Genomic DNA, 27276 nt, shown 5'->3' with positions numbered 1-27276 from the left:
GAACGTGCAAAGCGCACTACCAACCATTGCCTCCAGGGTCCCTGATGGACGTGGGGCCTGATCCACCTCGGCTCGTACGCATGTGTTCCCATGAGTGTGTTTGCCAACGTTGGCCGCGTATGTTTCTGTGTCCTCACAACAGCTGGAATTCCTGGAGAACATAACTATTTTTTCTTTCTTTTTTGCTGAATGCCGAGATGTCTGAACCCCCCCCCCCCCCCCCCCCCCTCTCCCCCCACCGAGCTGCTCTCGGCCTCTTGTGAAATAAAAACACAGCGATGGAGGGAACACCCATAGACACCACGGGGCATCGCTGACCGCAAGTTATAGACTCCCATAGAGGGACTGGCTGTCAATAAAGCTCCTGTTGCCTTGGCCATCCTTCCCTGACTCTCTCTCTCTCTCTCTCTCTCTCTCTCTCTCCTCTCTCTCTCTCTCTCTCTCTCTCTCTCTCCTCTCTCTCTCCTGTCTCTCTCTGTCTCTCTCTCTCTCTCTCTCTCTCTCTCTCTCTACTCTCTCACACACTCTCACACACTCTCCCACACTCTCTCCCACACACTCTCTCCCACACACTCTCTCTTACACTCTCTCTCTCTCTCTCTCTGTCTCTCTCTCTGTCTCTCTCTCTCTGTCTCTCTGTCTCCTCTCTCTCTCTCTTACTCTCTCACACACTCTCTCTCACACACTCTCCCACACACTCTCCTTACACTCTCTCTCTCTCTCTCTCTCTCTCTCTCTCTCTCTCTCTCTCTCTCTCTCTCTCTCTCTCTCTCTCTCTGTGTACCGCTCTCTCTCTCTCTCTCACACTCACACACACACACAGTCCCCCCATTTCCTTGGCTTTTCTTTGTGAAATCCTATGCATAAAATAAAGGACTTGTGCTTAAAGGTCCCATATTGTAGAAATCTTTTTGGATTATAAACCAGGTCTCTCTCTAAAAGTCCACTGAGAAATGTACACAGCCGTATTCAGAAACTGTGCCTTTTAAACGAGCCATTTAACGAGTAGTTTGTGATGTCACAACTACACACCCATTATATTACTTCCATGTGGCAAATAAAACTCTGAATCTGAAAATTGCGTGTGTCGACCCTCAACCTTGTATGCGGAAGAAAAACAAAACAGCGGTGGAGCTAGCAAACTACAAGTCAGAAGAAAAGGTGGAGGTATGATGAGCGTTAAAGACACAAAACAGCCTGTTCCTGGTGGAACTCCAGAGGTACTTAAGTACTTTTTGGTACTTAAAACCACAAAAATATCTTCTCATGGATATCAAGACACCGGAAAAGCATAAAATATGGGACCAAACAATAAAAAATAAAAACACATTTAAATGATGACATTATCATAGCGCTTGCTGGACTGAAGCGCAGGCTTATCAAGCAGGAAGCATTGTACTGCTTCAGAAAACACTAGTGATTTTCAGGGGTGGGAAGTGATTAAGTACTTTAATCAAGTATTTACTTTTGCACCCCCCCTATGAGGAGCTAGCCAACATGAAGAGCGTGTTCAGCCATAGACTTACCCCCCCCCCCCCCCCCCCCCCTCGACACTCTACAAATCACCTTGGCCTTTCCTTCGTGCCAGTAGCCATCAGGCTCCACAACCGTGGGCACAGACTGCTGCCAATAATTAGAGAACTAACGGTTGGAGAACTCGAGAACTTAGTTAGGACTGTCTGACTGACTCTTAATTACTAAACACTGCATGGACTCTGGTGCAGTGTGCTACTACTATATATACCACGTATGCTGATTGATTGATTGAAAACTTTATTAACAGATTGCAGAATGGGTACAGTACAGTACAGCTCAATACACACAATTGTTAAGGGGATGCAGACCAGAGAAAGACTTTCGTCTTGTTTACATCAGGGTCCCCCATTTTCAATTCATCATAACATAATATGACATACACGACATACAGATAGACAGTACTGCTACATTTATACATTTATGATATACCAGATTTGCAAATACAGTACTGTTTGTGATACAAAAAGAGTCCAGAAAAGAGAGTATATACATTTGACGTAGAAACTGTACATTGGAGGAGGTTGGGTAGGTGGGGTGGGGTTGGGTGGGTGGGGGGGGGGGACTGTACATTGGAGGTGGTTGGGTGGGTGGGGGGGGGGGGGGGGGGGGGGGGGGTTGGGTAGGAGGGGTGGGGGGGGGGACACTGTACAACTGTACAAGCAAAACTGTACATCGGAATATTGACAAAACCATACTTGGTGATTACTGTACATTGGAGGGGTTGGGTTAGGACATTTACGGGGGCCAGTTTCGAATTGCAGTCTCCCGTAGGTGTTCTTTGAGAGTGGTTTTGAAAGTGGGTAGTGATTCACATTCCTTTACAGCTTTGGGTAGGGCGTTCCACATTGATGTGGCATAATTGCGAAACGTGTTTAGTCCCTGTGCTTAGTGCTCTTATTATGATTGATAGAATATACTGCCATTCTACTATTATTATTATGTTCTACTCTATTATTACTACTATTTCTATTTCTTTGTTCCTGCCTGTACCCCCCCCCCCTCCTCATGCTGCTATTTCTCCAAGGGATTAATAAAGGAACACTTGGCTTGACGTGACGATTTTGAGATACTTGTACTTTACTTGAGGGAAGTTTATACTTTTCCTTGTCTGCATTTCAAAGGAGATGTACTTTTTACTTGACCATTGAACCCTGCGGTCACTGCTTACTTTGAAGAGAAATGTTTTGCATATATAAACGTGATAAGTTGATGAAACTGATGTACTTTCAAAGTTCCAGCCTGCCAATTTTAAGAGGAAGTTTAATCCGAGCCAACATAAACTAACTGGGCCGCCAACCACAAACCTGAGCACTGAAATATGTAGTTTTATCTTCTGTTGCTTGGGTGCATTCAACCAATATAATATACTTGATATTGACTCATCTCACATAAGTAGTATTTCTAATGAAGTAATGTCACTTTTACCAGAGTACCATATCAGGATGTTTCCTATATTTATTAGCTTATGTAATGGAATTATGTACTTCTTCCTATATCGCTGGTGACTCTTAGCTGTCGTACACAACAACTTTGCTCTTGACTGACGGATAAAGGCTAAATCTTTAAGGGGGCGACAGTGGCTCGGGAGGTAGAGCAGTCATCTGGTAATCCGGAGGTTCCCGGTTCGATTCCCGCTCCTCCCGGGTAGCGTGTCAAAGTGTCCTTGAGGAAGACACTTAACCCCTAATTGCTCCCGATGAGCAGGTTGATACCTTGCATGGTCGCCTCCGCCGTGAATGTGTGAGTGAATGGGTCAAATGTGAGGAACAAATTGTAAAGCGCTTTGGATAAAAGCACTATATAAATGCAGCCATTTACCAAAAATATTTAAGGCTGAGCAGTCTTTTAATGTTGTCGGTACTTTTTCTCCTGACACTACCTTGCCCTCCCCCATCCCTGTGCCCTCCCCCACCCCTCCCCCACCCCTGTGCCCTCCCCCACCCCTCCCCCAACCCTGTGCCCTCCCCCAACCCTGTGCCCTCCCCCACCCCTCCCCCACCCCTGTGCCCTCCCCCATCCCTGTGCCCTGCCCTCCCCCACCCTTGTGCCCTCCCCATCCCTGTGCCCTCCCCTGTGCCCTCCCCCACCCCTGTGCCCTCCCCCATCCCTGTGCCCTGCCCTCCCCCATCCCTGTGCCCTCCCCCACCCCTGTGCCCTCCCCCACTCCTCCTCCAGGAGCTGTTCTACGAGGACCGGCACTACCACGAGCACTGCTTCCGCTGTCTCCGGTGCGAGCGTTCCCTGGCCGACGAGCCCTTCACCAGCCAGCAGGACGCGCTGGTCTGCAACGACTGCTACTGCAACGAGTTCTCCTCCAAGTGCGTGGCCTGCGACAAGACCGTCATGCCAGGTGAGAGTGAGAGACGACCTGGAACTGGAGTAGCCCTGCGTGAAGCAGCCCCAGCCTAATGTCTCCTTTTGCTAGGTTACAGTGGTGCCGTGACCCAGTCGAGTTTCCCCCACGATCGGAGGGCAAAGGGGTGTGGGGGTGGGGTGGGGTGGGGTGGGTAGCAGAGTGGCTCACGTGAAGCCTAGTAAGCCTGATGATCTTCTGAGCTCCGGACTCATGATCGGAAGATCACCGGTTCGAGCCCCGGTCAAGGCTGTGGGAAAAAGTGGTGTTGTCGTCCACCAGGGGGCACTCTGTCAGTAACAATGTCACGATGATAGGGACACCGTACAGCTGTGTGTGCCGTCCTTCGGAAGAGACGTTAAATTCGGTCATTAAAGAACCCAGGGCGCCTCTCGCAAAGACTAGGGGATTCCCTGGCGTTCCTGACCAAATTCCCAATCAGGTCTCTGACATCAAGGCCACCTAATCATCCCTCCCCCCTTAATTGGCTGATTCCCCCACTTCCTGAGCCTTTCAGCCATTGTGTAGTAGTAGTAGTAGTATGTGTGCCTGGTGCCAGTGTATGGCGGCCACTGAGTCTGCGTAGCCCATGGTTGGGTGCTACAACAGTGGTGGTGAAGGAGGCAATTTCCACCCTACATTGTAAAATGTGTGGAGTGTGTCTAGAAAAGCGCTATATAAATGTAATTATCATTCATTCATTCATTCATAATAACCACCTTGGCCAGGGGAGATCGCCCCCTTTGGCTGAGCGGCAGGTGTTCTCCAGGTGGGTTACGCTTGATTGTGGTGTTTCAGGTTTGAATCCAGCCACTGTTTTTTTTTTTTTCCATCACAGCCCCAAGTTCACAAAGCCCTCCTGGGGACGGCAGTCAGTTGAGATTCCAAACAGTCACCGCTCAGTGAAACACGTACGGTAGGCGTGTCAGCTCTCCAAACCACGACGACATTCCGGGAAACAATCAAAGAGGCTAATGAGTTATTTTTGTTGGTTGTTCAGGGTGTGACAAAGCGTTTTAGATGCGACACCGCTGTGATTGTCTGCCGTTGAAGAATGCGTCCCGGGCGACGTGACGGCACCACCGCAGTGTCGAATGACTGAACATTACCCGCCGCTCCGGGGGCGGGCGGGGGCTGTCGGCTGTCGGCTGCTGCTTCTCACCGAGCGTCTTTTCTCCCGAGCCGCCGTTTTGTCGAGCTTTCTGTTCCTCTGTGTGGAATGTAGTTAAATGGGCGCTAAGCCGCTCTCCCCACACACACCCCCCCCCACCGAAACACAGTCAGTCGCGAGTTCCACGGGGCGAGCGTTGTCCCTTGGGCTGCATTTTTTGGGTCCCGGAGCTCATAAAACAAGGGCAATGATTACACGAATCTGACGTTCCTTCTCACAGGCATGACTGGTTCCCGGCTTTATGGGCCTCGGCGGGGAGGCGTGTGTTTGGAGAGAGGCATTAAGAAAACTGCACGCTCCTACGTCTCGGGGGTTTGGAATAACATCCCCCTACCCTACAATGGTGGATGGATACCAGGGAGGAATGAGCTGTATATTACAGAATGGCGCCGTGGCGTTATGCCTATGAGTTGGTTTGTGATGGTACGTCAGAGAGCTCAATGGCTTTTCTGCAAGTTCAGCTTAAAGGGGCACTTCAGCCAGAAAACAACACCGATTTGTGATTTGAGATCAGATTTATGATCTCACGCACACATCCCAAGGCTCTAAACTGTTTTGCACACGTTCATTTAGCTTGACAGTTATTGAGAGTAAATTAGTTTGAATATGGCCAGCGGTGATGCCATCAGAGGACACTGAATCCTTGTGTTGTGTTAATTACAGCTCAATGAAAGGATGTAGATGGAACATAGCAATCCCTATTGCAATCCTCTATTCTTTCATCTACACTACTACAAATCACTGGTGGCCATATTCAAACTCATTGACTCTCAACTGACAATAACTGTCAAACTAGATGAATGTGTGCAAAACAGTTTACAGCCTTGGGATATGTGTGAAATGATATGCAAAATAAATCGTGTTTTTCTGCGAAGTTCCCCTTTCAGTGGCTGTAAAGGTGCACAGACTTGGGGCTGTGTGTGCAAACAGGTTCCTCCATTGTACTGAATCACCCCTTTTGGCTGCGTCAGCGTGCATGTGAGCACTCGCTGATTGCATAATAGCTTACGAGGTACGACATTCTAACCCACAGATTAAAAGGCAGAAACCTGCAATTGTCAGAGAGGTCGTAATTCATTTAGACATTACCGCCCAACACACCGACACACATGCTGACACGCTGACACACACGCACACACACACACGCGCACACACACGCACATACACACACACACACACACACACGCACGCACACACGCACACATGCACACACACACTACCTCACCTATTTCTCTCTCTCCCTCGCTCTCTCTCTCTCCCTCCCTCTCTCTCCCCCTATCTCTCTCTCCTCCCTCTCTCTCTCTCTCTCTCTCTCTCTCTCTCTCTCTCTCTCTCTCTCAGGGTCCAAGAAGCTGGAGTACGGTGGTTCGACCTGGCACGAGGACTGCTTTGTGTGCCATGGCTGTGAGAAGCCCATCGGTGGGCAGGCCTTCATCCCAGACAAAGAGGACTACTACTGCGTGCCGTGCTATGAGGGCCGGTTCGCGCCTCGCTGCAGCCACTGCAAGAAGGTGACCGAGACGTTACCGCAAACACACTTCTCTGAACAGCTCCGTCCCATTTAACCTCTGTACAGTTCTCTGTCCCATCTAACTTCTGAACAGTTCTCTGTCCCGTCTAACTTCTGTACAGTTCTCTGTCCCATCTAACTTCTGAACAGTTTTCTGTCCCATCTAACTTCTGAACAGTTCTCTGTCCCATCTAACTTCTGAACAGTTCTATGTCCCATCTAACTTCTGAACAGTTCTCTGTCCCATCTAACTTCTGTACAGTTCTCTGTCCCATCTAACTTCTGAACAGTTCTATGTCCCATCTAACTTCTGAACAGTTCTCTGTCCCATCTAACTTCTGAACAGTTCTCTGTCCCATCTAACTTCTGAACAGTTCTCTGTCCCATCTAACTTCTGAACAGTTCTCTGTCCCATCTAACCTCTGAACAGTTCTCTGTCCCATCTAACCTCTGAACAGTTCTCTGTCCCATCTAACCTCTGAACAGTTCTCTGTCCCATCTAACTTCTGAACAGTTCTCTGTCCCGTCTAACTTCTGAACAGTTCTCTGTCCCATCTAACCTCTGTACAGTTCTCTGTCCCATCTAACTTCTGAACAGTTTTCTGTCCCATCTAACTTCTGAACAGTCCTGTCCCATCTAACTTCTGAACAGTTCTATGTCCCATCTAACTTCTGAACAGTTCTATGTCCCATCTAACTTCTGAACAGTTCTCTGTCCCATCTAACTTCTGTACAGTTCTATGTCCCATCTAACTTCTGAACAGTTCTCTGTCCCATCTAACCTCTGTACAGTTCTCTGTCCCATCTATCTTCTGTACAGTTCTCTGTCCCATCTAACTTCTGAACAGTTTTCTGTCCCATCTAACTTCTGAACAGTCCTGTCCCATCTAACTTCTGAACAGTTCTATGTCCCATCTAACTTCTGAACAGTTCTATGTCCCATCTAACTTCTGAACAGTTCTCTGTCCCATCTAACTTCTGAACAGTTCTCTGTCCCATCTAACTTCTGTACAGTTCTCTGTCCCATCTAACTTCTGAACAGTTCTCTGTCCCGTCTAACTTCTGAACAGTTCTCTGTCCCATCTAACCTCTGTACAGTTCTCTGTCCCATCTATCTTCTGTACAGTTCTCTGTCCCATCTAACTTCTGAACAGTTTTCTGTCCCATCTAACTTCTGAACAGTCCTGTCCCATCTAACTTCTGAACAGTTCTATGTCCCATCTAACTTCTGAACAGTTCTATGTCCCATCTAACTTCTGAACAGTTCTCTGTCCCATCTAACTTCTGAACAGTTCTCTGTCCCATCTAACTTCTGAACAGTTCTCTGTCCCATCTAACTTCTGAACAGTTCTATGTCCCATCTAACTTCTGTACAGTTCTCTGTCCCATCTAACTTCTGAACAGTTCTATGTCCCATCTAACTTCTGTACAGTTCTCTGTCCCATCTAACTTCTGTACAGTTCTATGTCCCATCTAACTTCTGAACAGTTCTCTGTCCCGTCTAACTTCAGTACAGTTCTCTTGTACAGCTAGTACAACTTGTACAGTTGCTGTAAAGGAATGTGAATTACTACCCACTTTCAAAACCACTCTCAAAGAGCACCTACGGGAGACTGCAATTCGAAACTGGCCCCTGTAAATGTCCTAACCCAACCCCCTCCAATGTACAGTAAATGTCCTAACCCAACCCCCTCCAGTCCAATGTACAGTAAATGTCCTAACCCAAACCCCTCCAATGTAGTTACCCACCCACCCCTCCTACCCAACCCCCCCCCCACCCACCCACCCAACCACTTCCAATGTACAGTCCCCCCGAACCCCCCAACCCCACCCACCTACCCAACCTTCTCCAATGTACAGTTTCTACATCAAATGTATATACTCTCTTTTCTGGACTCTTTTCGTATCACAAACAGTACTGTATTTGCAAATCTGGTATGTCATAAATGTATAGATGTAGCAGTACTGTCTATCTGTATGTCATGTATGTCATATATGTTATGATGAATTGAAAATGGGGGACCCTGATGTAAACAAGACGAAAGTCTTTCTCTGGTCTGCATCCCCTTAACAATTGTATGTTTTGAGCTGTACTGTACTGTTTTCAATCAATCAATCAAAACTCTGTCCCATCTAACCTCTGAACAGTTCTGTATCTAACTTCTGTACAGTTCTCTGTCCCATCTAACTTCTGAACAGTTCTGTCCCGTCTAACTTCTGAACAGTTATGTCCCATCTAACTTCTGAACAGTTCTCTGTCCCATTTAACTTCTTAACAGTTCAGTCCCATCTAACTTCTCAACAGTTCGGTCCCATCCAATCTGCCGCCTTAAGTTCACACACCGCTCTTCCACTCCGTGTCCAACAGGCGCTGGCCAAAGGGGGCGTGACCTACAAGGACGAGACGTGGCACAAGGAGTGCTTTCTCTGCACGAGCTGCAAGCTGCAGCTGGCCGGTCAGCCCTTCACCTCCCAGGGGGACAAGCCCTACTGCGTCAAGTGCTTCAGCAACCTGTATGCCCAGAAGTGCGCCGGCTGCAACACCGCCATCACAGGTCAGTCTGCTCGCCGCTCGCCGGGGTAAGGCTGTCCCCGAAGCCTGTTTTTGGGATTCGAACTTCGTCAGGGTTTTTCGAACGGACTTTCGAACCTTCGTTTTTAATTTAAAAAAATTATAATAATTTATTGAATACTTTAAAAAATATATATATATTTTTAAATATCCTCAAACTAAATCCTCAATTTGAATAAAGTGATTAATCTGATTAAATGAGTCTTTTCTTTTTATTAAATCAACTTTCTTTAATGAATATAACTCATCAGTTTCTTTTAATACTATAATACCATCACAGTTCCAAAGTGTTTCGAATTACTTGTGCTGAAGGTTGATTTGGGGCCTTGTAACTCTTTAGTTTTGATTGGTGTCTATAGGCCTCCCAAAGCTGAGGCTAGTGCTACTGATAAAATTATGGATATACTGTCATTATATTCTAATTCAGAGATGCTAGTGCTGGGTGATTTTAACTTTGACTGGCGAAATGCTGCTTCTAGTTACCTGAAGGAGGTGAGTGGTAACCTCTGCTTTACTCAGTTGATTACTGAGAGCACTAGACCAAACCCTAAAGATCATGCTAAATCCACTCTCATTGACTTGATATTTTCTAACAGATGTGACAGGATCTCTGCTAGTGGTGTTTTTGATTTAGGCATTAGTGATCATTGTCCGCATATTGTTCAAAGGAGAAATCTTAAAATCTTTAACCCCCAAACCTTTTTGGAGGACATTGCTACTAATAATAGTCTATGTTTAGCAGGGTCTGATAATGTGCAAACTGCACTGGATTCTTTTATAAAGAAATTTAATTGCTTTGTAGATAAACCTGCTCCTTATAAAAGGACTAGGATTAAGGATAGGGTGGCACCGTGGTTCTCAAGTGAGCTGTCAGCATTATTTTCTGAGCGGAACTCTGCGTGGTCACGTGCTAGACGCACTGGGGATACGCAAGACTGGCTTTCCTTCAGACAACTTAGAAATAGAACTACTGCAGCTGTGAGGAAGGCTAAATCTGATTACTTTTTAGACTTAGTCTCGAATTCCTACTCTAACCCAGCTAAATTCTGGGGTGCAGTAAACCTGTCAAAAAATAACCCTGCTACATTGCCATTGTGTATTAATGTGGCTGATTGTAAAATCTCGGATCCTCAGGAAATTTGTCTTGCTTTCAATAAACACTTCATTGAGGCTGGGTCCTTATTTGACAGGTTGTCTACTGGGCTGGCTCCACTGGATGTTGACTCTGACCCTAGCCCAATCTTCGATCATGCCTCATGTGTACCTACATTTTCCTTCCAGCCATTTTCATCTAGTGAAACTCTCAATATCTTGCAATCCATAGACCCTAAGTGTTCTACTGGTGTGGACAATTTAGACTCTTTTTTTTTATAAAACTGGCAGCCCCTGTCATTTGTGAGCCATTGTCACACATCTTTAACCTTTCTATTGCATCTGGCATAGTCCCGCAAGTGTGGAAATCTGCCAAGGTGCTCCCCTTGCATAAAGGGGGGGATAGGGATAAGATGGATAACTATCGTCCTATCTCCAAACTATCATGCCTAGCCAAAGCACTGGAGACCTTGGTAAACAACCAATTAAAAACCTTTTTCTCAAGTTGCTCAGTGCTAAGTACTCACCAATCAGGTTTCAGAGCAAATCATAGTACTATTACAGCTGTTACTTTGGTCACTAATGACATTATTTCAGCCCTGGACAATGGGAAGCATTGTGCAGTTCTCTTTGTAGACCTCTCAAAGGCGTTTGATACAGTAGACCAGTGGTGCCCAACCAGTCGATCGCGATCGCAAATATTTTTTTTTTTTTTTTTTTGCTAAATCAACTCTGCCTCTCCTTGTTAACTACAACAAGCAATGCTGTTTGTTATTTAAGATGAGGTCGGACTCGGCACTGACAGATTTGTGTTCATTATGCTGCTTTTATAAAGCCTCAAATGACGGCTTACAATTATACAATTTTGGCTGGTAGCTCTCGGCTAGGTGGTAAATTAAAAAGTAGATATTGGTTCAAAAAAGGTTAGGCACCCCTGCAGTAGACCATCACTTGCTTTTGAATAGTCTAGCTAGCATTGGCCTGGATAAAGCCGCTTGTGCTTGGTTTCAGGACTATTTATCTTCAAGGTGTCAATCTGTGAATTCAGGTAACTTTCAATCTGATTTCCTGCCATTGTCTAAGGGTGTACCACAGGGTTCGGTATTGGGGCCGGTCCTCTTTACAATCTATATTAATGATATTGTTTCTAGTCTTTCAGCACTAGCAGGTTGTCAGGCTCATCTTTATGCGGATGATACAGTTGTCTACTGCATTGCGGATACTGTTCAGGAAGCTATTGTGAACCTGCAGCTTGCGTTTGACACTCTCCAAAATGCTCTAGCTAAGCTCAAGTTAGTGCTTAATGCTAGTAAAACCAAGTCTATGATGTTTTCTAGAGCCAGGGTTATAGATTATGACATGCTACACCTAACAACAGCAAATGGTTTGTATATTGAAAGAGTTAGTGAGTATAAATATCTTGGTATATGGCTGGATGATAAACTTTCTTTTAAATTCCATATAGATAACCTAGCTACAAAATTACGGCAAAAGATTGGTTTCTTGTACCGTAACCGCGCTAGTTTTCCTATGTTCTGTAGGAAAAGAATTGTACAGGCTGTTTTTTTGTCAATATTGGACTATGGTGATGTCATTTACAGGCATGCGTCTGTGTCTACATTAAGGCCTTTGGATTCTGCCTACCACTCCGCCCTAAGATTTATTACGGTGGTAACAAATATGATACTCACCATTGTCTTTTGTATGAGAGGGTAGGCTGGCCATCTCTCTCGTTGCGACGTAGTTATCATGGGTATCTTTTTATCTACAAAGCAATTATTGGCAAACTTCCACCTTATATTACATCTTTGTTGGTCTGGAGTGCTGTCACCTACCAAACTCGTTCGAATGATCGGCTTGTGCTCAGGGTGCCTCGAGTTCGGTCTGAGCTTGGAAAGTATGCCTTCTCCTACGATGCTCCATACACATGGAATACCCTGCAAAAGACTCTAAAGCTCGGAACATTCCCGTCATTCATGGAGTTTAAAGGCATTGCACTTGACCTATGTACTGAATCATGTAATTGTTTTTAATCCATCATTGTAGTAATTGTAATTCATTGTAATTATTAACTGTTATGATATTTGTGTCCTTTGTTAACTCGTCATCACTGTAAATGAGGGAAACCTCAGTGCTTTCACGAGTATAAATAAAGGTTTGAAATGAAATGAAATAATATTAGTGTAGCCTAATCTTTATCTGCAACTGTGAAGAAAAACCCCATTGGTTTAAACAGAATGAATAGACACATACAAAAAAAATTCGAATGTTGATTTAGAATTCGAATGGCAACGTAACGAAGGAAGGTTCGAAGGTTCGAACGTTTGGGCTCAGCCCTACGCCGGGGAGAAACTAGAGCGATGTCATCTCGCTACTTCATGAAGAGCTTTTTTTCAGAGAGGAACAGGCCATGGGGAAAAAAAGCTCTTCATGAAGACTGGCCTGTTCCTCTTGGAGAAAAAGCTCTTCATGAAGACTGGCCTGTTCCTCTTGGAGAAAAAGCTCTTCATGAAGACTGGCCTGTTCCTCTTGGAGAAAAAGCTCTTCATGAAGACTGGCCTGTTCCTCTTGGGGAAAAAGCTCTTCGTGAAGACTGGCCTGTTCCTCTTGGAGAAAAAGCTCTTCGTGAAGACTGGCCTGTTCCTCTTGGAGAAAAAGCTCTTCATGAAGACTGGCCTGTTCCTCTTGGAGAAAAAGCTCTTCATGAAGACTGGCCTGTTCCTCTTGGAGAAAAAGCTCTTCATGAAGACTGGCCTGTTCCTCTTGGGGAAAAAGCTCTTCATGAAGACAGGCCTGTTCCTCTTGGAGAAAAAGCTCTTCATGAAGACTGGCCTGTTCCTCTTGGGGAAAAAGCTCTTCATGAAGACTGGCCTGTTCCTCTTGGGGAAAAAGCTCTTCGTGAAGACTGGCCTGTTCCTCTTGGAGAAAAAGCTCTTCGTGAAGACTGGCCTGTTCCTCTTGGAGAAAAAGCTCTTCGTGAAGACTGGCCTGTTCCTCTTGGAGAAAAAGCTCTTCGTGAAGTAGCGAGATGTGGCAAGACAGTGTGTATTTAAGTGAAGATAGAGGGAAGAAAAAGAAAAAAAAAAACAAAGAAACAAACAAGACTGTACGTAGACAGCGGGGTTGATATCAAAACCTTCTCCTTCTTGGCAGGTTTTACTAGCCCAGGAATAGAGGCACGTACATGCCAGAGCACTGACGCTGTGGTGCAGCCCGCAGTTATGAGTAGAATGCTACTATTTCAAGCACAGACACAACCGGCAGTGCTTTGCCAATTCAACTACCGACTGCCAACACCATTATTATCACATACTCAATGTGATATTATCACGTTATATTCACAAGTTGGGTATTGTGTTCTGGGACAGCAGTGGTCGCTAGCTTACTTGTAGATGCACTTACATGGAGGTAAGCTGAAACTTGACAAGTTCTACTAAAGTGAAATATCCCTTTAAGTAGGATTTTTAAGGAGGGCTTTCACTTTCACCAGAGTACTCGTTTATCTAGGTATTTCTAATTTTACTTTCACCAGAGTACTCATTTATCTAGGTATTTCTACTTTTACTTTCACCAGAGTACTCATTTATCTAGGTATTTCTAATTTTACTTTCACCAGAGTACTCATTTATCTAGGTATTTCTACTTTTACTTAAGCAAAGGAACCATGTACTTCTCACTTCTCTGAATAGCGCCGTCCTATATAACATATTTTTGTACAGTTCTCTGTCCCATCTAACATCTGAACAGTTCTGTCCCATCTAACATCTGTACAGTTCTGTTTGATTGATTGATTGATTGATTGATTGATTGATTGATTGAAAACTTTATTAACAGAGTTCAGAATGGGTACAATACAGTACAGCTCAATACACACAATTGTTAAGGGGATGCAGACCAGAGAAATACTTTTGTCTTGTTTACATCAGGGTCCCCCATTTCTATTAATCTTAACATATATGACATACATGACATAGTTCAAGTTCAAGTTCTTTAATAGTTGTCATACAGAAGTACAGAATACTTTCATACAAAATGCTTCTTACTGTTACGCTCCAGAGACTGTGCTAGACAAGATAGTATCAAATAACATAATAACATAATATAGCATGAATTTAGAAGAAGAAAATGAGGTCACAGTTGTTCGGTATAGACATATGTACAATGTTCTGAGTTACCATATAATATACAATACACAATACTATGCAGTGTACTAATGTACAGTACTATCTAGTGCAAAGCAGAAATGGGATGAGGTACAATTTTAGGTACAATTTACAGTAAGGTGTACGAGTTGTAGTGCAATCCTTCATCCATAAATATAAAGTGTGGGGAGTGGGTGCTACAGTGTGTTTGTTTAAAGTGGGTGTGTGCTATAAAGTGTGTGTAGTGGGTGCTACAGTGTGTTTGTTTAAAGTGAGTGTGTGCGTGTGGATGTGTGTGCTATGTGTGTTTGGTGGTTGTTGTTGTGTAGTGTTCATTCATTGTTCGTTTAGCAGCCTGATGGCCTGGGGATAGAAGCTACTTCTGAGTCTTTCTGTGCTCGCCTTGAGACTCCTGTATCGCTTGCCTGACGGCAGCAGTTCAAAGAGGCAGTTGTTCGGGTGGCTCGAGTCCTTAATAATTCTCTTAGCCTTCCCCTTGCAACGCTTGTAGTAAATGTTCTGGAGGGTGGGGAGCCCCCCTCCAATTGTGCGTTCGGCTGAACGTGTCACTCTTTGTAGTCTGCTTTGGTCTTTTGCAGTGCTATTCCCAAACCAGGAGGTGATGTTGCCGGTCAAGATGCTCTCTATTGTACATGAGTAGAAGTTCTTAAGGATCTTCTGGCTGACTTGGAACTTCCTTAGGCGCCTGAGGAAGTAGAGGCGTTGTCGTGCCTTCTTCACCACACTGTTAATGTGTATGGTCCATGTCAAGTCCTCGGATATGTGGGCTCCGAGGTACTTGAAGCTGTTGACTCTCTCAACCGGTGCCCCGTCGATGCTGAGGGGGCTGTAGTCCTTGACCCCCGACCTCCTGAAGTCCACAATCATCTCCTTTGTTTTGCTGACGTTCAGGGAGAGGCTGTTTTCCTGGCACCATCCCGCCAGGACCTTGACCTCTTCCAGGTAGGCCCTCTCGTCGTTGGCAGAGATCAGGCCCACCACCACTGTGTCGTCAGCAAATTTGACGATTGTATTGCTACTCCGCTGAGCCACACAGTCGTGTGTGTACAGGGAGTAGAGGAGGGGACTCAGAACACAGCCCTGGGGGGCCCCTATGTTGAGGGTGATGGATGAGGAGGTGCAGTTGCCTGCTCTCACCACCTGGGGTCTGCCAGTCAGGAAGTCCAAGACCCACTGGCAGAGGTCATAGCCCAAGCCCAGGTCCCTGAGCTTGGCTATGAGTATGGAGGGGACTATGGTATTGAATGCCGAGCTGTAGTCGATGAATAGCATTCTCACATAGTTCCCCTGCCTCTTGTCCAGGTGTGATGCTGCTGTGTGCAGCACATGGGATATGGCGTCCTCCGTGGACCTGTTGGGGCGGTATGCAAATTGCAGGGGGTCCATGTTGATGGGGAGGGAGGAGCAGATGTAGCCCTTTACTAGCTTCTCAAAGCACTTCATGGCTATGGAGGTGAGAGCTACAGGGCGGTAGTCGTTGAGGCAAGCAGGCTTGGATTTTTTGGGTACAGGGATAATAGTGGACTTCTTCAGGCAGGTGGGGATGACAGCCTGTTCTAAGGACAGGTTAAATATGTCAGTGAATACTGGGGCCAGTTGGTCGGCACAGACTTTTAGGACGCGGCCGGGGATGCCGTCCGGACCTGCTGCCTTCCTGATATTCACTTTTTTAAAGGTCCGCCTCACCTCATGCTCTGTTACCCTGAACACTGCGCCTCCATCAGCAGCCGACCCCCCCCCCCCCATTGCCGAGGCTTGTGAGCTGGTGTTGTTATTACCAGCATCAAACCTCGCATAGAAGGTATTGAGGTCGTTTGCTAAGGAGATGTCACTGTTCAGTTTGAGGGAGGCGCCTTTGTAGTCTGTCATCGTTTTGAGCCCCTGCCACATAGCTCTAGAGTCAGCTTGTTCAAACTGGAGTTCAATTTTATCCCTGTAGCGCCGTTTGGCCTCTGACACTGTCCTCCTTACGTTGTGTTGCGCCACCTTGTGGTCATTCATGTTGCCTGCCACTAGGCCGTCATTGTATGCTTTGGTGCGCTCTCTCAGAGCTTCACGGACGGATTTGTCTACCCAGGGTTTTTGATTTGGGTAAACTTTCATTTTGGTAGTGGGGATTGTTTCTTTCACCCTAGTACAGACATAGTCCAGCACTGTCTCCGTGTAGGCATTAATGTTGTCTGTGTCGCGGAATACAATCCGGTCTGTGTTGTGAAACACTGACCGGATCGTATCCTCCGACGTCACATCCCATTTCTGCACCTCTCGCGAGACTACGGGAGTACTTTTAATTCTTTGTCTGTACTTTGGTGTAAGGAAAATGGATGCGTGATCTGACTTGCCAAAGCCACTATCAGAATGAGCCTTGTAGCCACCTTTAAATTGCGTGTAACAGTGATCTAGGATGTTACCGCCTCTGGTGTTGCAAGTCACATGCTGGTAGAAATCAGGCAATACCTTTCTCAGATTGGCGCTATTGAAATCTCCCAGTACCAAAATGGCGGCGTTAACGTTCGTCGCTTGTATACTATTTACCTCGTCGTGGAGTCTGGAGAGCGCGGCGTTGTTGTTGGCTTGCGGTGGAATATACACTCCGACCAGGACGATCGCCGTTAACTCCCTCGGGAGGAAGAAAGGACGACACTTGATGGTTATATATTCCAGTTCTGGGGAGCAGTGGTTGGATAATTCCTTCACATTCGTTGGATCACTCCAATTTTTGTTAAACATGAAGGCAATACCTCCACCACGTTGTTTACCGGACTCTGATTGTGTCCGATCCTTCCTATGGATAAAGAAGTGATCCGCTGGTTGAATCGCGTGATCTGGAACCTCCGGTGTTAGCCATGTTTCGGTGAAGCAAAGGACATTGCAGTCCCTAACGTCTCTTTGATATTGAATCCTTGCTCGGATGTCATCCAGTTTATTGTCTATTGATTGTACATTGGCTAGCAATATACTGGGAAGTGGTGTACGGTGTCGTCTGGATCTCAGCCTGTTTCGGATCCCAGCCCTTTTTCCTCGACGTCTTTTCCTGGGCTCTGGGAACAAAGGATCTGGTCCTAGTCTCCGGAGGATTTCTTCCGGCCATTGATGTGGTTCGGAAAGTTGATCCAGCGAGTAATCCAGTTGGTAAGTTTCCCGTAATCCAATGTCTATGAGTGACTGACGGTCATATACATTAAATGCACCAACAGTTGGTACGCACAAAACTCTAAAAACTATAAATATTAACAAAAGTAAACACAGTCTCGACGGAGCAAACAGAGAGGCAGCCGAACGGGGCGGCGCCATCATCACTGATAGACAGTACTGCTACATCTAGACATTTATGACATACAAGATTTACAAATACAGTACTGTTTGTGATACAAAAATAGTCTAAAAAAGAGAGTATATACATTTGACGAAGAAACTGTACATTGGAGGAGGTTGGGTAGGTGAGGGTAGGTGGGGTAGGGTGGGGGGGGGAAACTGTACATTGGAGGTGGTTGGGTGGGTGGGGGGGGGGTTGGGTAGGCGGGGTGGGGTGGGTAACTACATTGGAGGGGTTTGGGTTAAGACATTTACTGTACATTGGAGGGGGTTGGGTTAGGACATTTACTGTACATTGGAGGGGGTTGGGTTAGGACATTTACAGGGACCAGTTTCGAATTGCAGTCTCCTGTAGGTGCTCTTTGAGAGTGGTTTTGAAAGTGGGTAGTGATTCACATTCCTTTACAGCTGTGGGTAGGGCGTTCCACAGCATAATTGCGAAACGTGTTTAGTCCCTTGTTTGAGCCGAATCTGGGTTTAACATGATTTGTGGAGCTCCCTCTGGTGTTGTGGTCGTGGTATTCACTGACCTTTGGGAAGTATTTTGACATGTACATGGGTACCTTAGTCGTGTAGTGTATCTTGTAGACCAGGCCCATTGCAAGTTGCTGTACTCTATCGTCTACTCTAAGCCATCCTAGGTTGTCAAAGTGGGCAGGGGTGAGGTGGGTTCTTGGAGTCAGGTCAAGCAGTAGTCTGACCAGTTTGTTTTGTGATGTTTGTGTAATTTTGATTTTAGTGCCTTTGAGGTGCTTTGGTACCATGAGGTGCAAGCATAGTCGTAGTACCCCTGAATGAGTGCCCCTGCCAGAGTCTTCAGGGTATTCTTTTTTTGTATTTTATTTTTTTATTATTTTTTAAACAAACATTTTGGATTCATTGAGACCCAAAATTCTTGCTGTAGATATTTCTTGATAGATCACATCGAGATATGTAATAATCCAGACCTTTCGGCACATTTTTTCCGGTTGGAACCATCGTGATGCTATCAGCTTTTTAGCCACTGTGATACCCGATAAAACCAATCTCTTTAGCTGTGGATGTACTGCACACTCAAAAACATCATTCAGCAGTAGTACAGAGGGGTGTACAGGTATATTCCAAGTTAAGAGATTTGATAGTTGCTGGGTCACCTCTTTCCAGAATATCTTAACTGGTGGGCAGTCCCAGTACATGTGCATAAATGTCCCCTCGTCCCCATTTGTACATAAGGAGCATTTGGAGTCTTGTATAAGACCCATTTTTTTCAGTCTTCTAGGAGTCAAGTATGTCCTGTGAATATAGTTAAGATTGATTTGTTGATGGTCCGGGTTCCTTGATGTGAATCGAATATTTGCCCAGGCTTCTTGCCAATCAAAATCACTTTCCAGGTCTGGTATATCCCTCCTCCAGACGGAGTCTAGGTGGAGGGTTTCATATGAGGACGTTAGTAATTGATGATAAAAATCTGAAACAAAACCTCTTGATGTCTCTCTTTCATAGAAGAATTTGTGGTATCTGTGGTGTACAATTGGTATATTTAATGGAACACCGTGAGCCTTCAAACATGCCAATAACTGTGCGTAAAAGTAATATGTGGACTTGGTGAGATAAAATTTTTTGCGTATTACATTGAAACTACAAAAACCCTGTTTATTGAAGACGTCTCCCAATGAGTGTATGCCTTGCTTTTCCCATCTAGGGAATCTTATAGGTTGTTTTCCTATCCAGAGTGCATTGTTATTGAATAAGGGAGTATGATTATGCCATTTATGTAGGGTAGAATATTTTTTTTGTGTTTCGCGCCATATCCGGATCGCATGAGTGATTATGGGGCCAAATTTCCGTTCGCATTGCTTAATTGGTAATTTGGTGTATACTATGCCCTTCAGCTTATGTGGAGCTACTATATTTTCTTCTAAATTTCTCCAGGATACTAATGCTTGGGGATTAAACCATGTTGTTAGTGGTCTTAAAGTGTACGCCTTAAAGTAGTGGTAGAAATCTGGAAATGCCATACCTCCGTCTGCTTTGTTTCTCTGTGCGGTGGATCTTTTTATACGTGGTGGTTTGTTATTCCAAATAAATTTGTATGTGGAGGAGTGTAATTCTTTCCAGTAACCCTTTGGAGGGGGTAACGGTAGCATTGAGCTGAAGAAATTGATTCTAGGTAGGACGTCCATCTTGATAATTGATATACGTGCCTGTACTGAGTTTTTAAGTTTCGACCACCTGACAAGGTCGTATTTGATTTTGTTTTGGATTTTTATGTAATTGTGCTTCACCGTTTGGCTTATGGTGGGGAATATCTCAACTCCCAAACATCTAAATTGTTTTACCATCTGTATCTCTTTTGGGAGGGTTATATTTCTTTTTGCAGGGGCGTTAAGTGGGAGGAAGGCCGACTTCGGCCAATTTATCCTAAATCCCGATAGATCTCCAAAGTCCTCAATCAGCTTGAGAAGATGAGGCAATGCTGTGTTGGGGTTTTGCATGAACAGTATTACGTCGTCCGCATATAAACTAATTTTGTGTTGTGTGCCCTTGATTATGATTGGTTCTATGGATTGGGATTGTCTTATATATTGTGCTAAAGGCTCTAATGATAGATCGAATAGTACGGGACTAAGAGGGCAACCCTGTCTGGCTGAGCGTGATACCGGAAAGATTTTGGAGATGATTGTACCTGTTGTAATCATGGCCGATGGGTCTTTGTATAATACTTTAATCATATCAATGAATCCTTTTCCTAACCCCATCCTTTCTAATACTGCCCATAGATACGACCATTCCAACCTGTCAAAAGCTTTCATTGCATCCAGGGACAGTATCGCCTTAGGTGTGTTGTCTTCCTTGTCGGCATCTAGTATGTGCAGTAATCGTCTTATGTTATCGGTGATCAAGCGACCTCTTATGAAGCCAGTTTGGTCCGGGTGAATTAAAGATGTCATATGCTTTTGTAGTCTGATGGCTAATACCTTAGAGTACAGTTTGATATCGGTTCCGAGGAGGCTTAAAGGTCTATAACTACCGCACTCGTGGGGTCTTTGTCTTTTTTAAGGAGGACTGTTATGAGTGCAATATTGTCATTCTTATGGAAGTTCCCCTCCTTAACTGAGTATAAAATCATATTTAGTAATAAGGGTCCAATTATGTCCCAACAAGAGAGGTACATTTCTGGTGGGATACCGTCTCTTCCAGGAGCCTTACCACTTTGCATTTCAGATATGGCCTCCCTAAGTTCATCTAGTGTGATCGGTGTTTCTAACTGTTTAGCGTCATCCTCTGAAAGTTTAGGGAGAATAATTTGATTAAGATATGTGTCCATTTTGTTTTGATCGAAGGTCGTTTCTGATTTATATAAGTCGGAGTAGAATTCTTTGAATGTATCGTTTATTTTTTCAGGGTCTGTTTCAAGTACTTGTTGTGCTCTAATGGTAGTTATATCTGCAAATGTTGCATTAATTCTTAATCGCATGGCTAATAGGTGACTAGGTTTAGAACCTTGGGAGTACTGCTGTTGTCTTGTGCTATGTATTTGTATTTCCGATTGTTGTCTGTATATGGCATTGATCTCTTTTTTTAGTACCTTAACTTGATTTTCTAGTCGAGTTGAGTTGTTGTATTTTAAAGAATTAAATAACGTTGAGTAAAGCGTTTCCAGCTCAGCCAGTTTTGTGCATCGATTCTTGCGCATTTTGGAGGAAAAGCTATCAGTGAAATCTTTGATCATTCCCTTTACCGACATCCATATTATTCTGGGGTCTTGGGGTCTTCAGGGTATTCTTGTTTACCAGAGAGGAGATCCGGTACAAGAATCGAGTTTGTTGGTTGACTTTTTTGATTACATTGGATGCCATTTTGTCCCATCTAACTTCTGAACAGTTCTGTCCCACCTAACTTCTGAACAGCTCTCTCTCCCATCTATCTTCTGTACTGTTCTCTGTCCCATCTAACTTCTGTACAGTTCTCTGTCCCATCTAACATCTGTACAGTATCACAGAGCGTTGATTTATGGCGTTTGCCCCCCCCCCCCCCCCCCCCCCCAGGGTTTGGCGACGGGAAGTACGTGTCCTTCGAGGAGCGGCAGTGGCACCAGCCGTGCTTCAAGTGCTCCACCTGCTCCGTGTCTCTGGTGGGCGCCGGCTTCTTCCCCGACCGCGACCAGATCCTGTGTGGAGACTGCAACAGCGACGAGTGACCGTCCGCCGTTTCCCACCCGTAAGAGACCGACCCCCCGCGTCCGGGTCAACGACACGCCGTACAGGAACGCTGCAGTATTCTATCACACGGTGTATTGTGTGTGTGTGTGTGTACCGTCTTGTTTCCGGTTTTGCCGACACAGACAAAGAAGTCGAGCCTTGTATGCGAAACACTGCATCCTACTAAACCACTCGCAGTATGAGACGGATGAGGATTTTACTTTTTAGTATTTAGCATAAAATCCCTGCATCTCCGGTGAACCTAAAGCACATTGTATGTATAAATTATCTGCGTACCGGGCGTGTAATAGAATGTCCTACAGCTTTTTGCTTTATTTTGTAATACACAGTATATTCTGCACGTCAAAGAATAGATATATGAAAATGATTAATTTATGCAGAACCTTTCAAATCAATTTATATTCCACACTTTTCGTACATGTTTCTTACTAATAAGTGCCAATTCCATTTTATTTCAAATGTTATGAGCTTACGCTCGACACTAATATTTGTTACTGTCAATCTTTTACACAGTAAGAACCTATCTATTTCAGAATCTATTTCAGAAACTGTTGTTTCCTTATTCTTGCCTCTTTGAAGATAGAATCATCGCAGTCCCACTTCTTGCTGCACGCCTGCTTGCACTCCAACAATCGCTTCACTGTAACCTCATTGCCGGCGAGGAATTGTTTGGGAAAACTCCCTCACTCAAAACTTTTTTATTGTTACCCCCCCCCCCCCCCCCCCAGCTTACAGAATGTGCAAGGAATGATGATCTCACTCCTCCAGGTGTGAGACTCAAGTTTTGTATTCACAGCAATACAAATATGCAGTACTCACCACTGCAGTACAAATAATAATGTTTGGCGTATGGTAGATGACTTCTATGATGGATAACTGTATTGTGTAATGGTATAACCCTATGCAGTGTTCTAAACAATAAAGATATGTCATGGAAGGAGGGTGAATGATAAACAGGAAAATAATCGTGTTTTTCTAAATGAGCAACAATTGCGTGACACTTCGTACATTTTTACAACACCTTACACACTCAGAACGAAAGGTCCATAACGCCCTGGCGGTTCTTGAGGTTCTTGATGAAAATCCAGTTGTATGGAGGATACTCTACACAGCATGTACGAGAGAGAAAGAAATGTTGAAATAAAAACATGTCCTTGAATTTCTGTTGACCCTCTTTTTACCCTCCATTGTTTTTTTTATAGAGTCTCCCAGTCCCTCAACTCGGCAGTAAACACACAAAATACATTTTCTGGTATCCCGTTCCCATTTGATCCAATCAGGAGAGAGAACTCCACACTGCAAAAATGGTCTTACAAAAATAAGAAATAAAACCCAGTTTTAAGCAAATGTGTCCTTGAAACAAGTGAAATAATCGACCAGTGCGGTAAGCAAATTTGGCTTGACGAGATTTCTTGAAATAATTGAAATATCTAAAGTTTCTCTCTCCTGATTGTATATAAAGTGAGAACGGGATACCAGAGAAAATGTATTTTGTGTTTACTGCAGAGCGAATGGACAGGGAGAGAGACCCATGGTTACTGACCAAACTGAACCTTTAAATGTCCACATGTTGGTTGTTCTGCTCTCAGCTTGAAGCCGGGACTTTACGTTCTCTAGCCTGACTGGTACTAACCGGGCGACGCCACATGTCGACAGCAAATCTCCCTCTGTGTCGGTGGAGCCATGGTGCGGTTAAAGCTACAGCTCGGCAACTTGGTGTTTTAATCAACTCAATTCAAAAAGCTTCCGTCAAGGTTTAACCCTTTCACTGCGACAATACAGAAGGTTAACCCTTTCACTGCCACACACGACAAAGGGTTAACCCTTTCACTACACTAGTGTGGTAGTGAAACGGTTAACCTTCTGTACCACTAGTGCGGTAGTGAAAGGGTTAACCTTCTGTAGTGTGGCAGTGAAAGGGTTAACGATTAGCTAGTTTATGAACAACGTTATCTTTCATCGGAATAATGTTGAAAAATGAACTGAGAACAAACCAAAAGAACATAAACTCATTCTATCAAAAGGATAATCTTGCACTCCCATCATTTCTTGCTGACAAGGGGGGAAAGAACCATTTTAGAATCCCTTCCCTCGAGGAACCCTCCCTGAACCCTCTGTTACAAAAGAAAAAAGGTTCACCACTTGAAAAAGGTTCTACATGCAAGACCTCTCTACTTAGCTCAGGAACCCTTTTGAAAACCCATATTTATTGCAGATAGTTTAAGAGACTTTCCCCTTATTATTTTTCCATAATCCCCGTAAATATTTACCGCTCTGAGGCCGCGTGGGGAAGTCGGTTGTGCCAGGCCGGTGTCCAAATAGCACCGTGAGAAACAAACAGGCGAAAAGAAGACAGAGGACCAACTAGCAAGATGTCCTAAAAGGTAGTTTCACCTCCATAATACAGACGCTTGATTGATTGATTGATTGATTGATTGATTGATTGATTGAAAATTGTATTAACAGATTGCAGAATGGGTACAATACAGTACAGCTCAATACACACAATTGTTAAGGGGATGCAGACCAGAGAAATACTTTCATCTTGTTTACATCAGGGTCCCCCATTTTCAAGTCATCATAACATAATGACATACAGGTAGACAGTACTGTTACATCTAGACATTTATGACATACCAGATCTACAAATATACAGTACTGTTTATTAGTACAAAAGGAGTCTAAAAAGAGAGTATATACATTTGAGGGGGAAGAAACTGTACATTGGAGGAGGTGGGGGGGGGGGCTGATGGTCAAAAGGTCAAGTTACACATGGGCCAGAGGTGGAGAGAGTAGGCAATAGGCATTACTCAAATACTGTACTTTGAGGTCGTTTACTTGAGTATTTCCATTTAAAGGGACTTAGTGTAACCATTACATTTCAAAGGAATTACCATACTTTTTCCTCCACTACATTTAGCTGCCATTTTACTTAATTAACATAACTCTTGGAGGTGAGGACTGAATGCGACCAAGCACTGAAATACTGCCTTGAAGAACATCTTAAATGTGATACTTGTATACAGTATATATATATCTATTAGCATGTTTCCACTTTCCTTTAAGTGAAACAACTGGTTTACTTTCTCCACCGCTGACTGGGACAGACTAATGTCTTAACCCTTTCACTACCACACTACATAAGGTTAACCTTTCACTACCGCACTACAGACGGTTAACCCTTTCACTACCACACTACCGAAGGTTAACCTTTCACTACCGCACTACAGACGGTTAACCCTTTCACTACCACACTACCGAAGGTTAACCTTTCACTACCACACTACAGACGGTTAACCCTTTCACTACCACACTACCGAAGGTTAACCTTTCACTACCGCACTACAGACGGTTAACATCTGTAGTGTGGTAGTGAAAGGATTAACCGTCTAGTGTAGCAGTGAACGGGTTAACCCCTTTGGTAGTGTGGTAGTGAAAGGGTTAAACACAGTTTTAGAGTTCCAGAGAGTAAGACAACACTATGGAAATGAGGAACTTTGTGTGGATGTATTATTAAAGGGGGAAGTGGACCCGAGGACCTCTCTTCTTCCAAGTGTGGACACAACCCTGGACTTGACTGACAAAGTGTGGACAGAGAGGGGAAGACTGGTGGGACCGGGTCGGTCCAGATGAAACCTTGGCTCGTCACGCTGTACATACATCCCCTCACACTCACACTGTCTGTCGAGCCAATACTAATGAAGACTGACTCGCATCCAGCCTGGCCTCTGCATCTGCTATCGACATCACATGAGAATGAAAAATAAAAGGGTCGCGCTGTGCTGTTATTTCATTTCAGCTTTTCCCATGACTCCTCCTGAGATATGTTTGACCTTGTTTGCTGGGATGTAGGAGAGAAGTCTTGTTTGGTCCCAGAGGGAGGAGGGCCAAAGGGAGTGGGGGTGGGGGGGGGGGGGGGGAGGAAGCCCCACGGCAACCATTATTATTTTTTACATCATCCTGGGTTCACGGCCTGTGGGGAATCGAAGGCTCCCAGGAACCACATCCAACAGGATTCCTCTGGTTGAAGCTGTTATAAAGTCATCAATACAATTCAGTACTTGACCACCCAATGGTCTGAGCTGAACTACGCTTCACAGGGGAATACAGTATCTACACACAATCCTACTCTGTGACTTACAAACAACTTAATACAACTATAGACAACGCTCAATTTTCTGCCGTCGACTAAAAACACACTTCTTCAATCAATATCTGAAATAAGAGAAACTAAAACAAAAAAATAAACATATACTAACCTTTGTACTGTCTTTTACTATCATGAACTTTGCTACTGAGTAATCTTCTTTGCCTATATTACTACCTACTATGCTAATAGTCTATACTACTATGCACTCAAGACTGTAGCACCCAAGTTCAACACTGTTTGATGAACAAATAGTCACTTAGCAGCCAGAGTTGTACCCTTCCTGAGGACTTGTTGTACAGAACTTGTAAGTCGTTTTGGATAAAAGTGTCAACTAAATGACTAAATGTAAATGTTAATAAAATGCTTGCACAAGCTCTTACATCCAAAGGAGGTCAAATTCTGGTTCTGTTAGCAATACTAGCATATAAATCTAATTTGGACGTGAGAACTCAACATTCAGTGGCTCCACAAAATCAGTGCTCTGTTAAGCCGCTGATTTCACGCCATGTTTTGACATCACAAAATCGTGGAGTCGAGTGGTATTTGTATAATAGCCCATTATCACAGTTTGCCTACACGCCTCCAAGGGCTTCACAGGCCTCTGATCCTGACCCTCAGGGAAGATAAGGAAAAACACCCACAAACTAGGGGGGGGATGGAAGAAAGTAAGTATAGAAGTAGATAATAATAACTAGAAGTATAGACAATAATACATAGACGTATAGACAATAATACATAGACGTATAGACAATAATACATAGAAGTATAGACAATAATACATATAAGTATAGACAATAATACCTAGGCCGCGTCCTAAAAGTCTGTGCCGACCAACTGGCCCCGGTATTCACTGACATCTTCAACCTGTCCTTGGAACAGGCTGTCATCCCCACCTGTCTGAAGAAGTCCACCATCATCCCTGTACCCAAAAAATCTACGCCCGCTTGCCTCAACGACTACCGCCCTGTAGCCCTCACCTCCATAGCCATGAAGTGCTTTGAGAAGCTAGTGAAGGGCTACATCTGTTCCTCCCTCCCCATCAACCTGGACCCTCTGCAATTTGCATATCGCCCCAACAGGTCCACGGAGGACGCCATAGCCCATGTGCTGCACACAGCAGCATCACACCTGGACAAGAGGCAGGTGAACTATGTGAGAATGCTGTTCATCGACTACAGCTCAGCATTCAATACCATAGTCCCCTCCAAACTC

At 44.6% G+C, this 27276-nt stretch overlaps 1 protein-coding gene across 1 annotated transcript; it reads left to right on the top strand.

Annotated features, from left to right (window-relative positions):
* Nucleotides 1–1172: 1172 nt before the first annotated feature.
* Nucleotides 1173–23056, top strand: LOC311226445 (four and a half LIM domains protein 3-like; the record flags this gene model as incomplete). The annotated part of the gene is made up of 5 exons (XM_084311871.1): nucleotides 1173–1220; nucleotides 3712–3886; nucleotides 6402–6571; nucleotides 8939–9125; nucleotides 21741–23056. The coding sequence occupies 5 exons, from the start codon at nucleotides 1173–1175 to the stop codon at nucleotides 21890–21892; spliced, it is 732 nt and encodes a 243-aa protein (XP_084167997.1). The 3' UTR covers nucleotides 21893–23056.
* Between the last annotated feature and the right edge of the window lie 4220 nt (nucleotides 23057–27276).

The sequence above is a fragment of the Notolepis coatsorum genome (assembly GCF_963971535.1).
Source record: "Notolepis coatsorum genome assembly, chromosome: 4".
In the NCBI taxonomy this organism is placed as follows: domain Eukaryota; kingdom Metazoa; phylum Chordata; class Actinopteri; order Aulopiformes; family Paralepididae; genus Notolepis; species Notolepis coatsorum.
The sequence above is the reverse complement of the archived record's forward strand: the minus strand, read 5'-3'. Positions and strand labels throughout refer to the sequence as shown.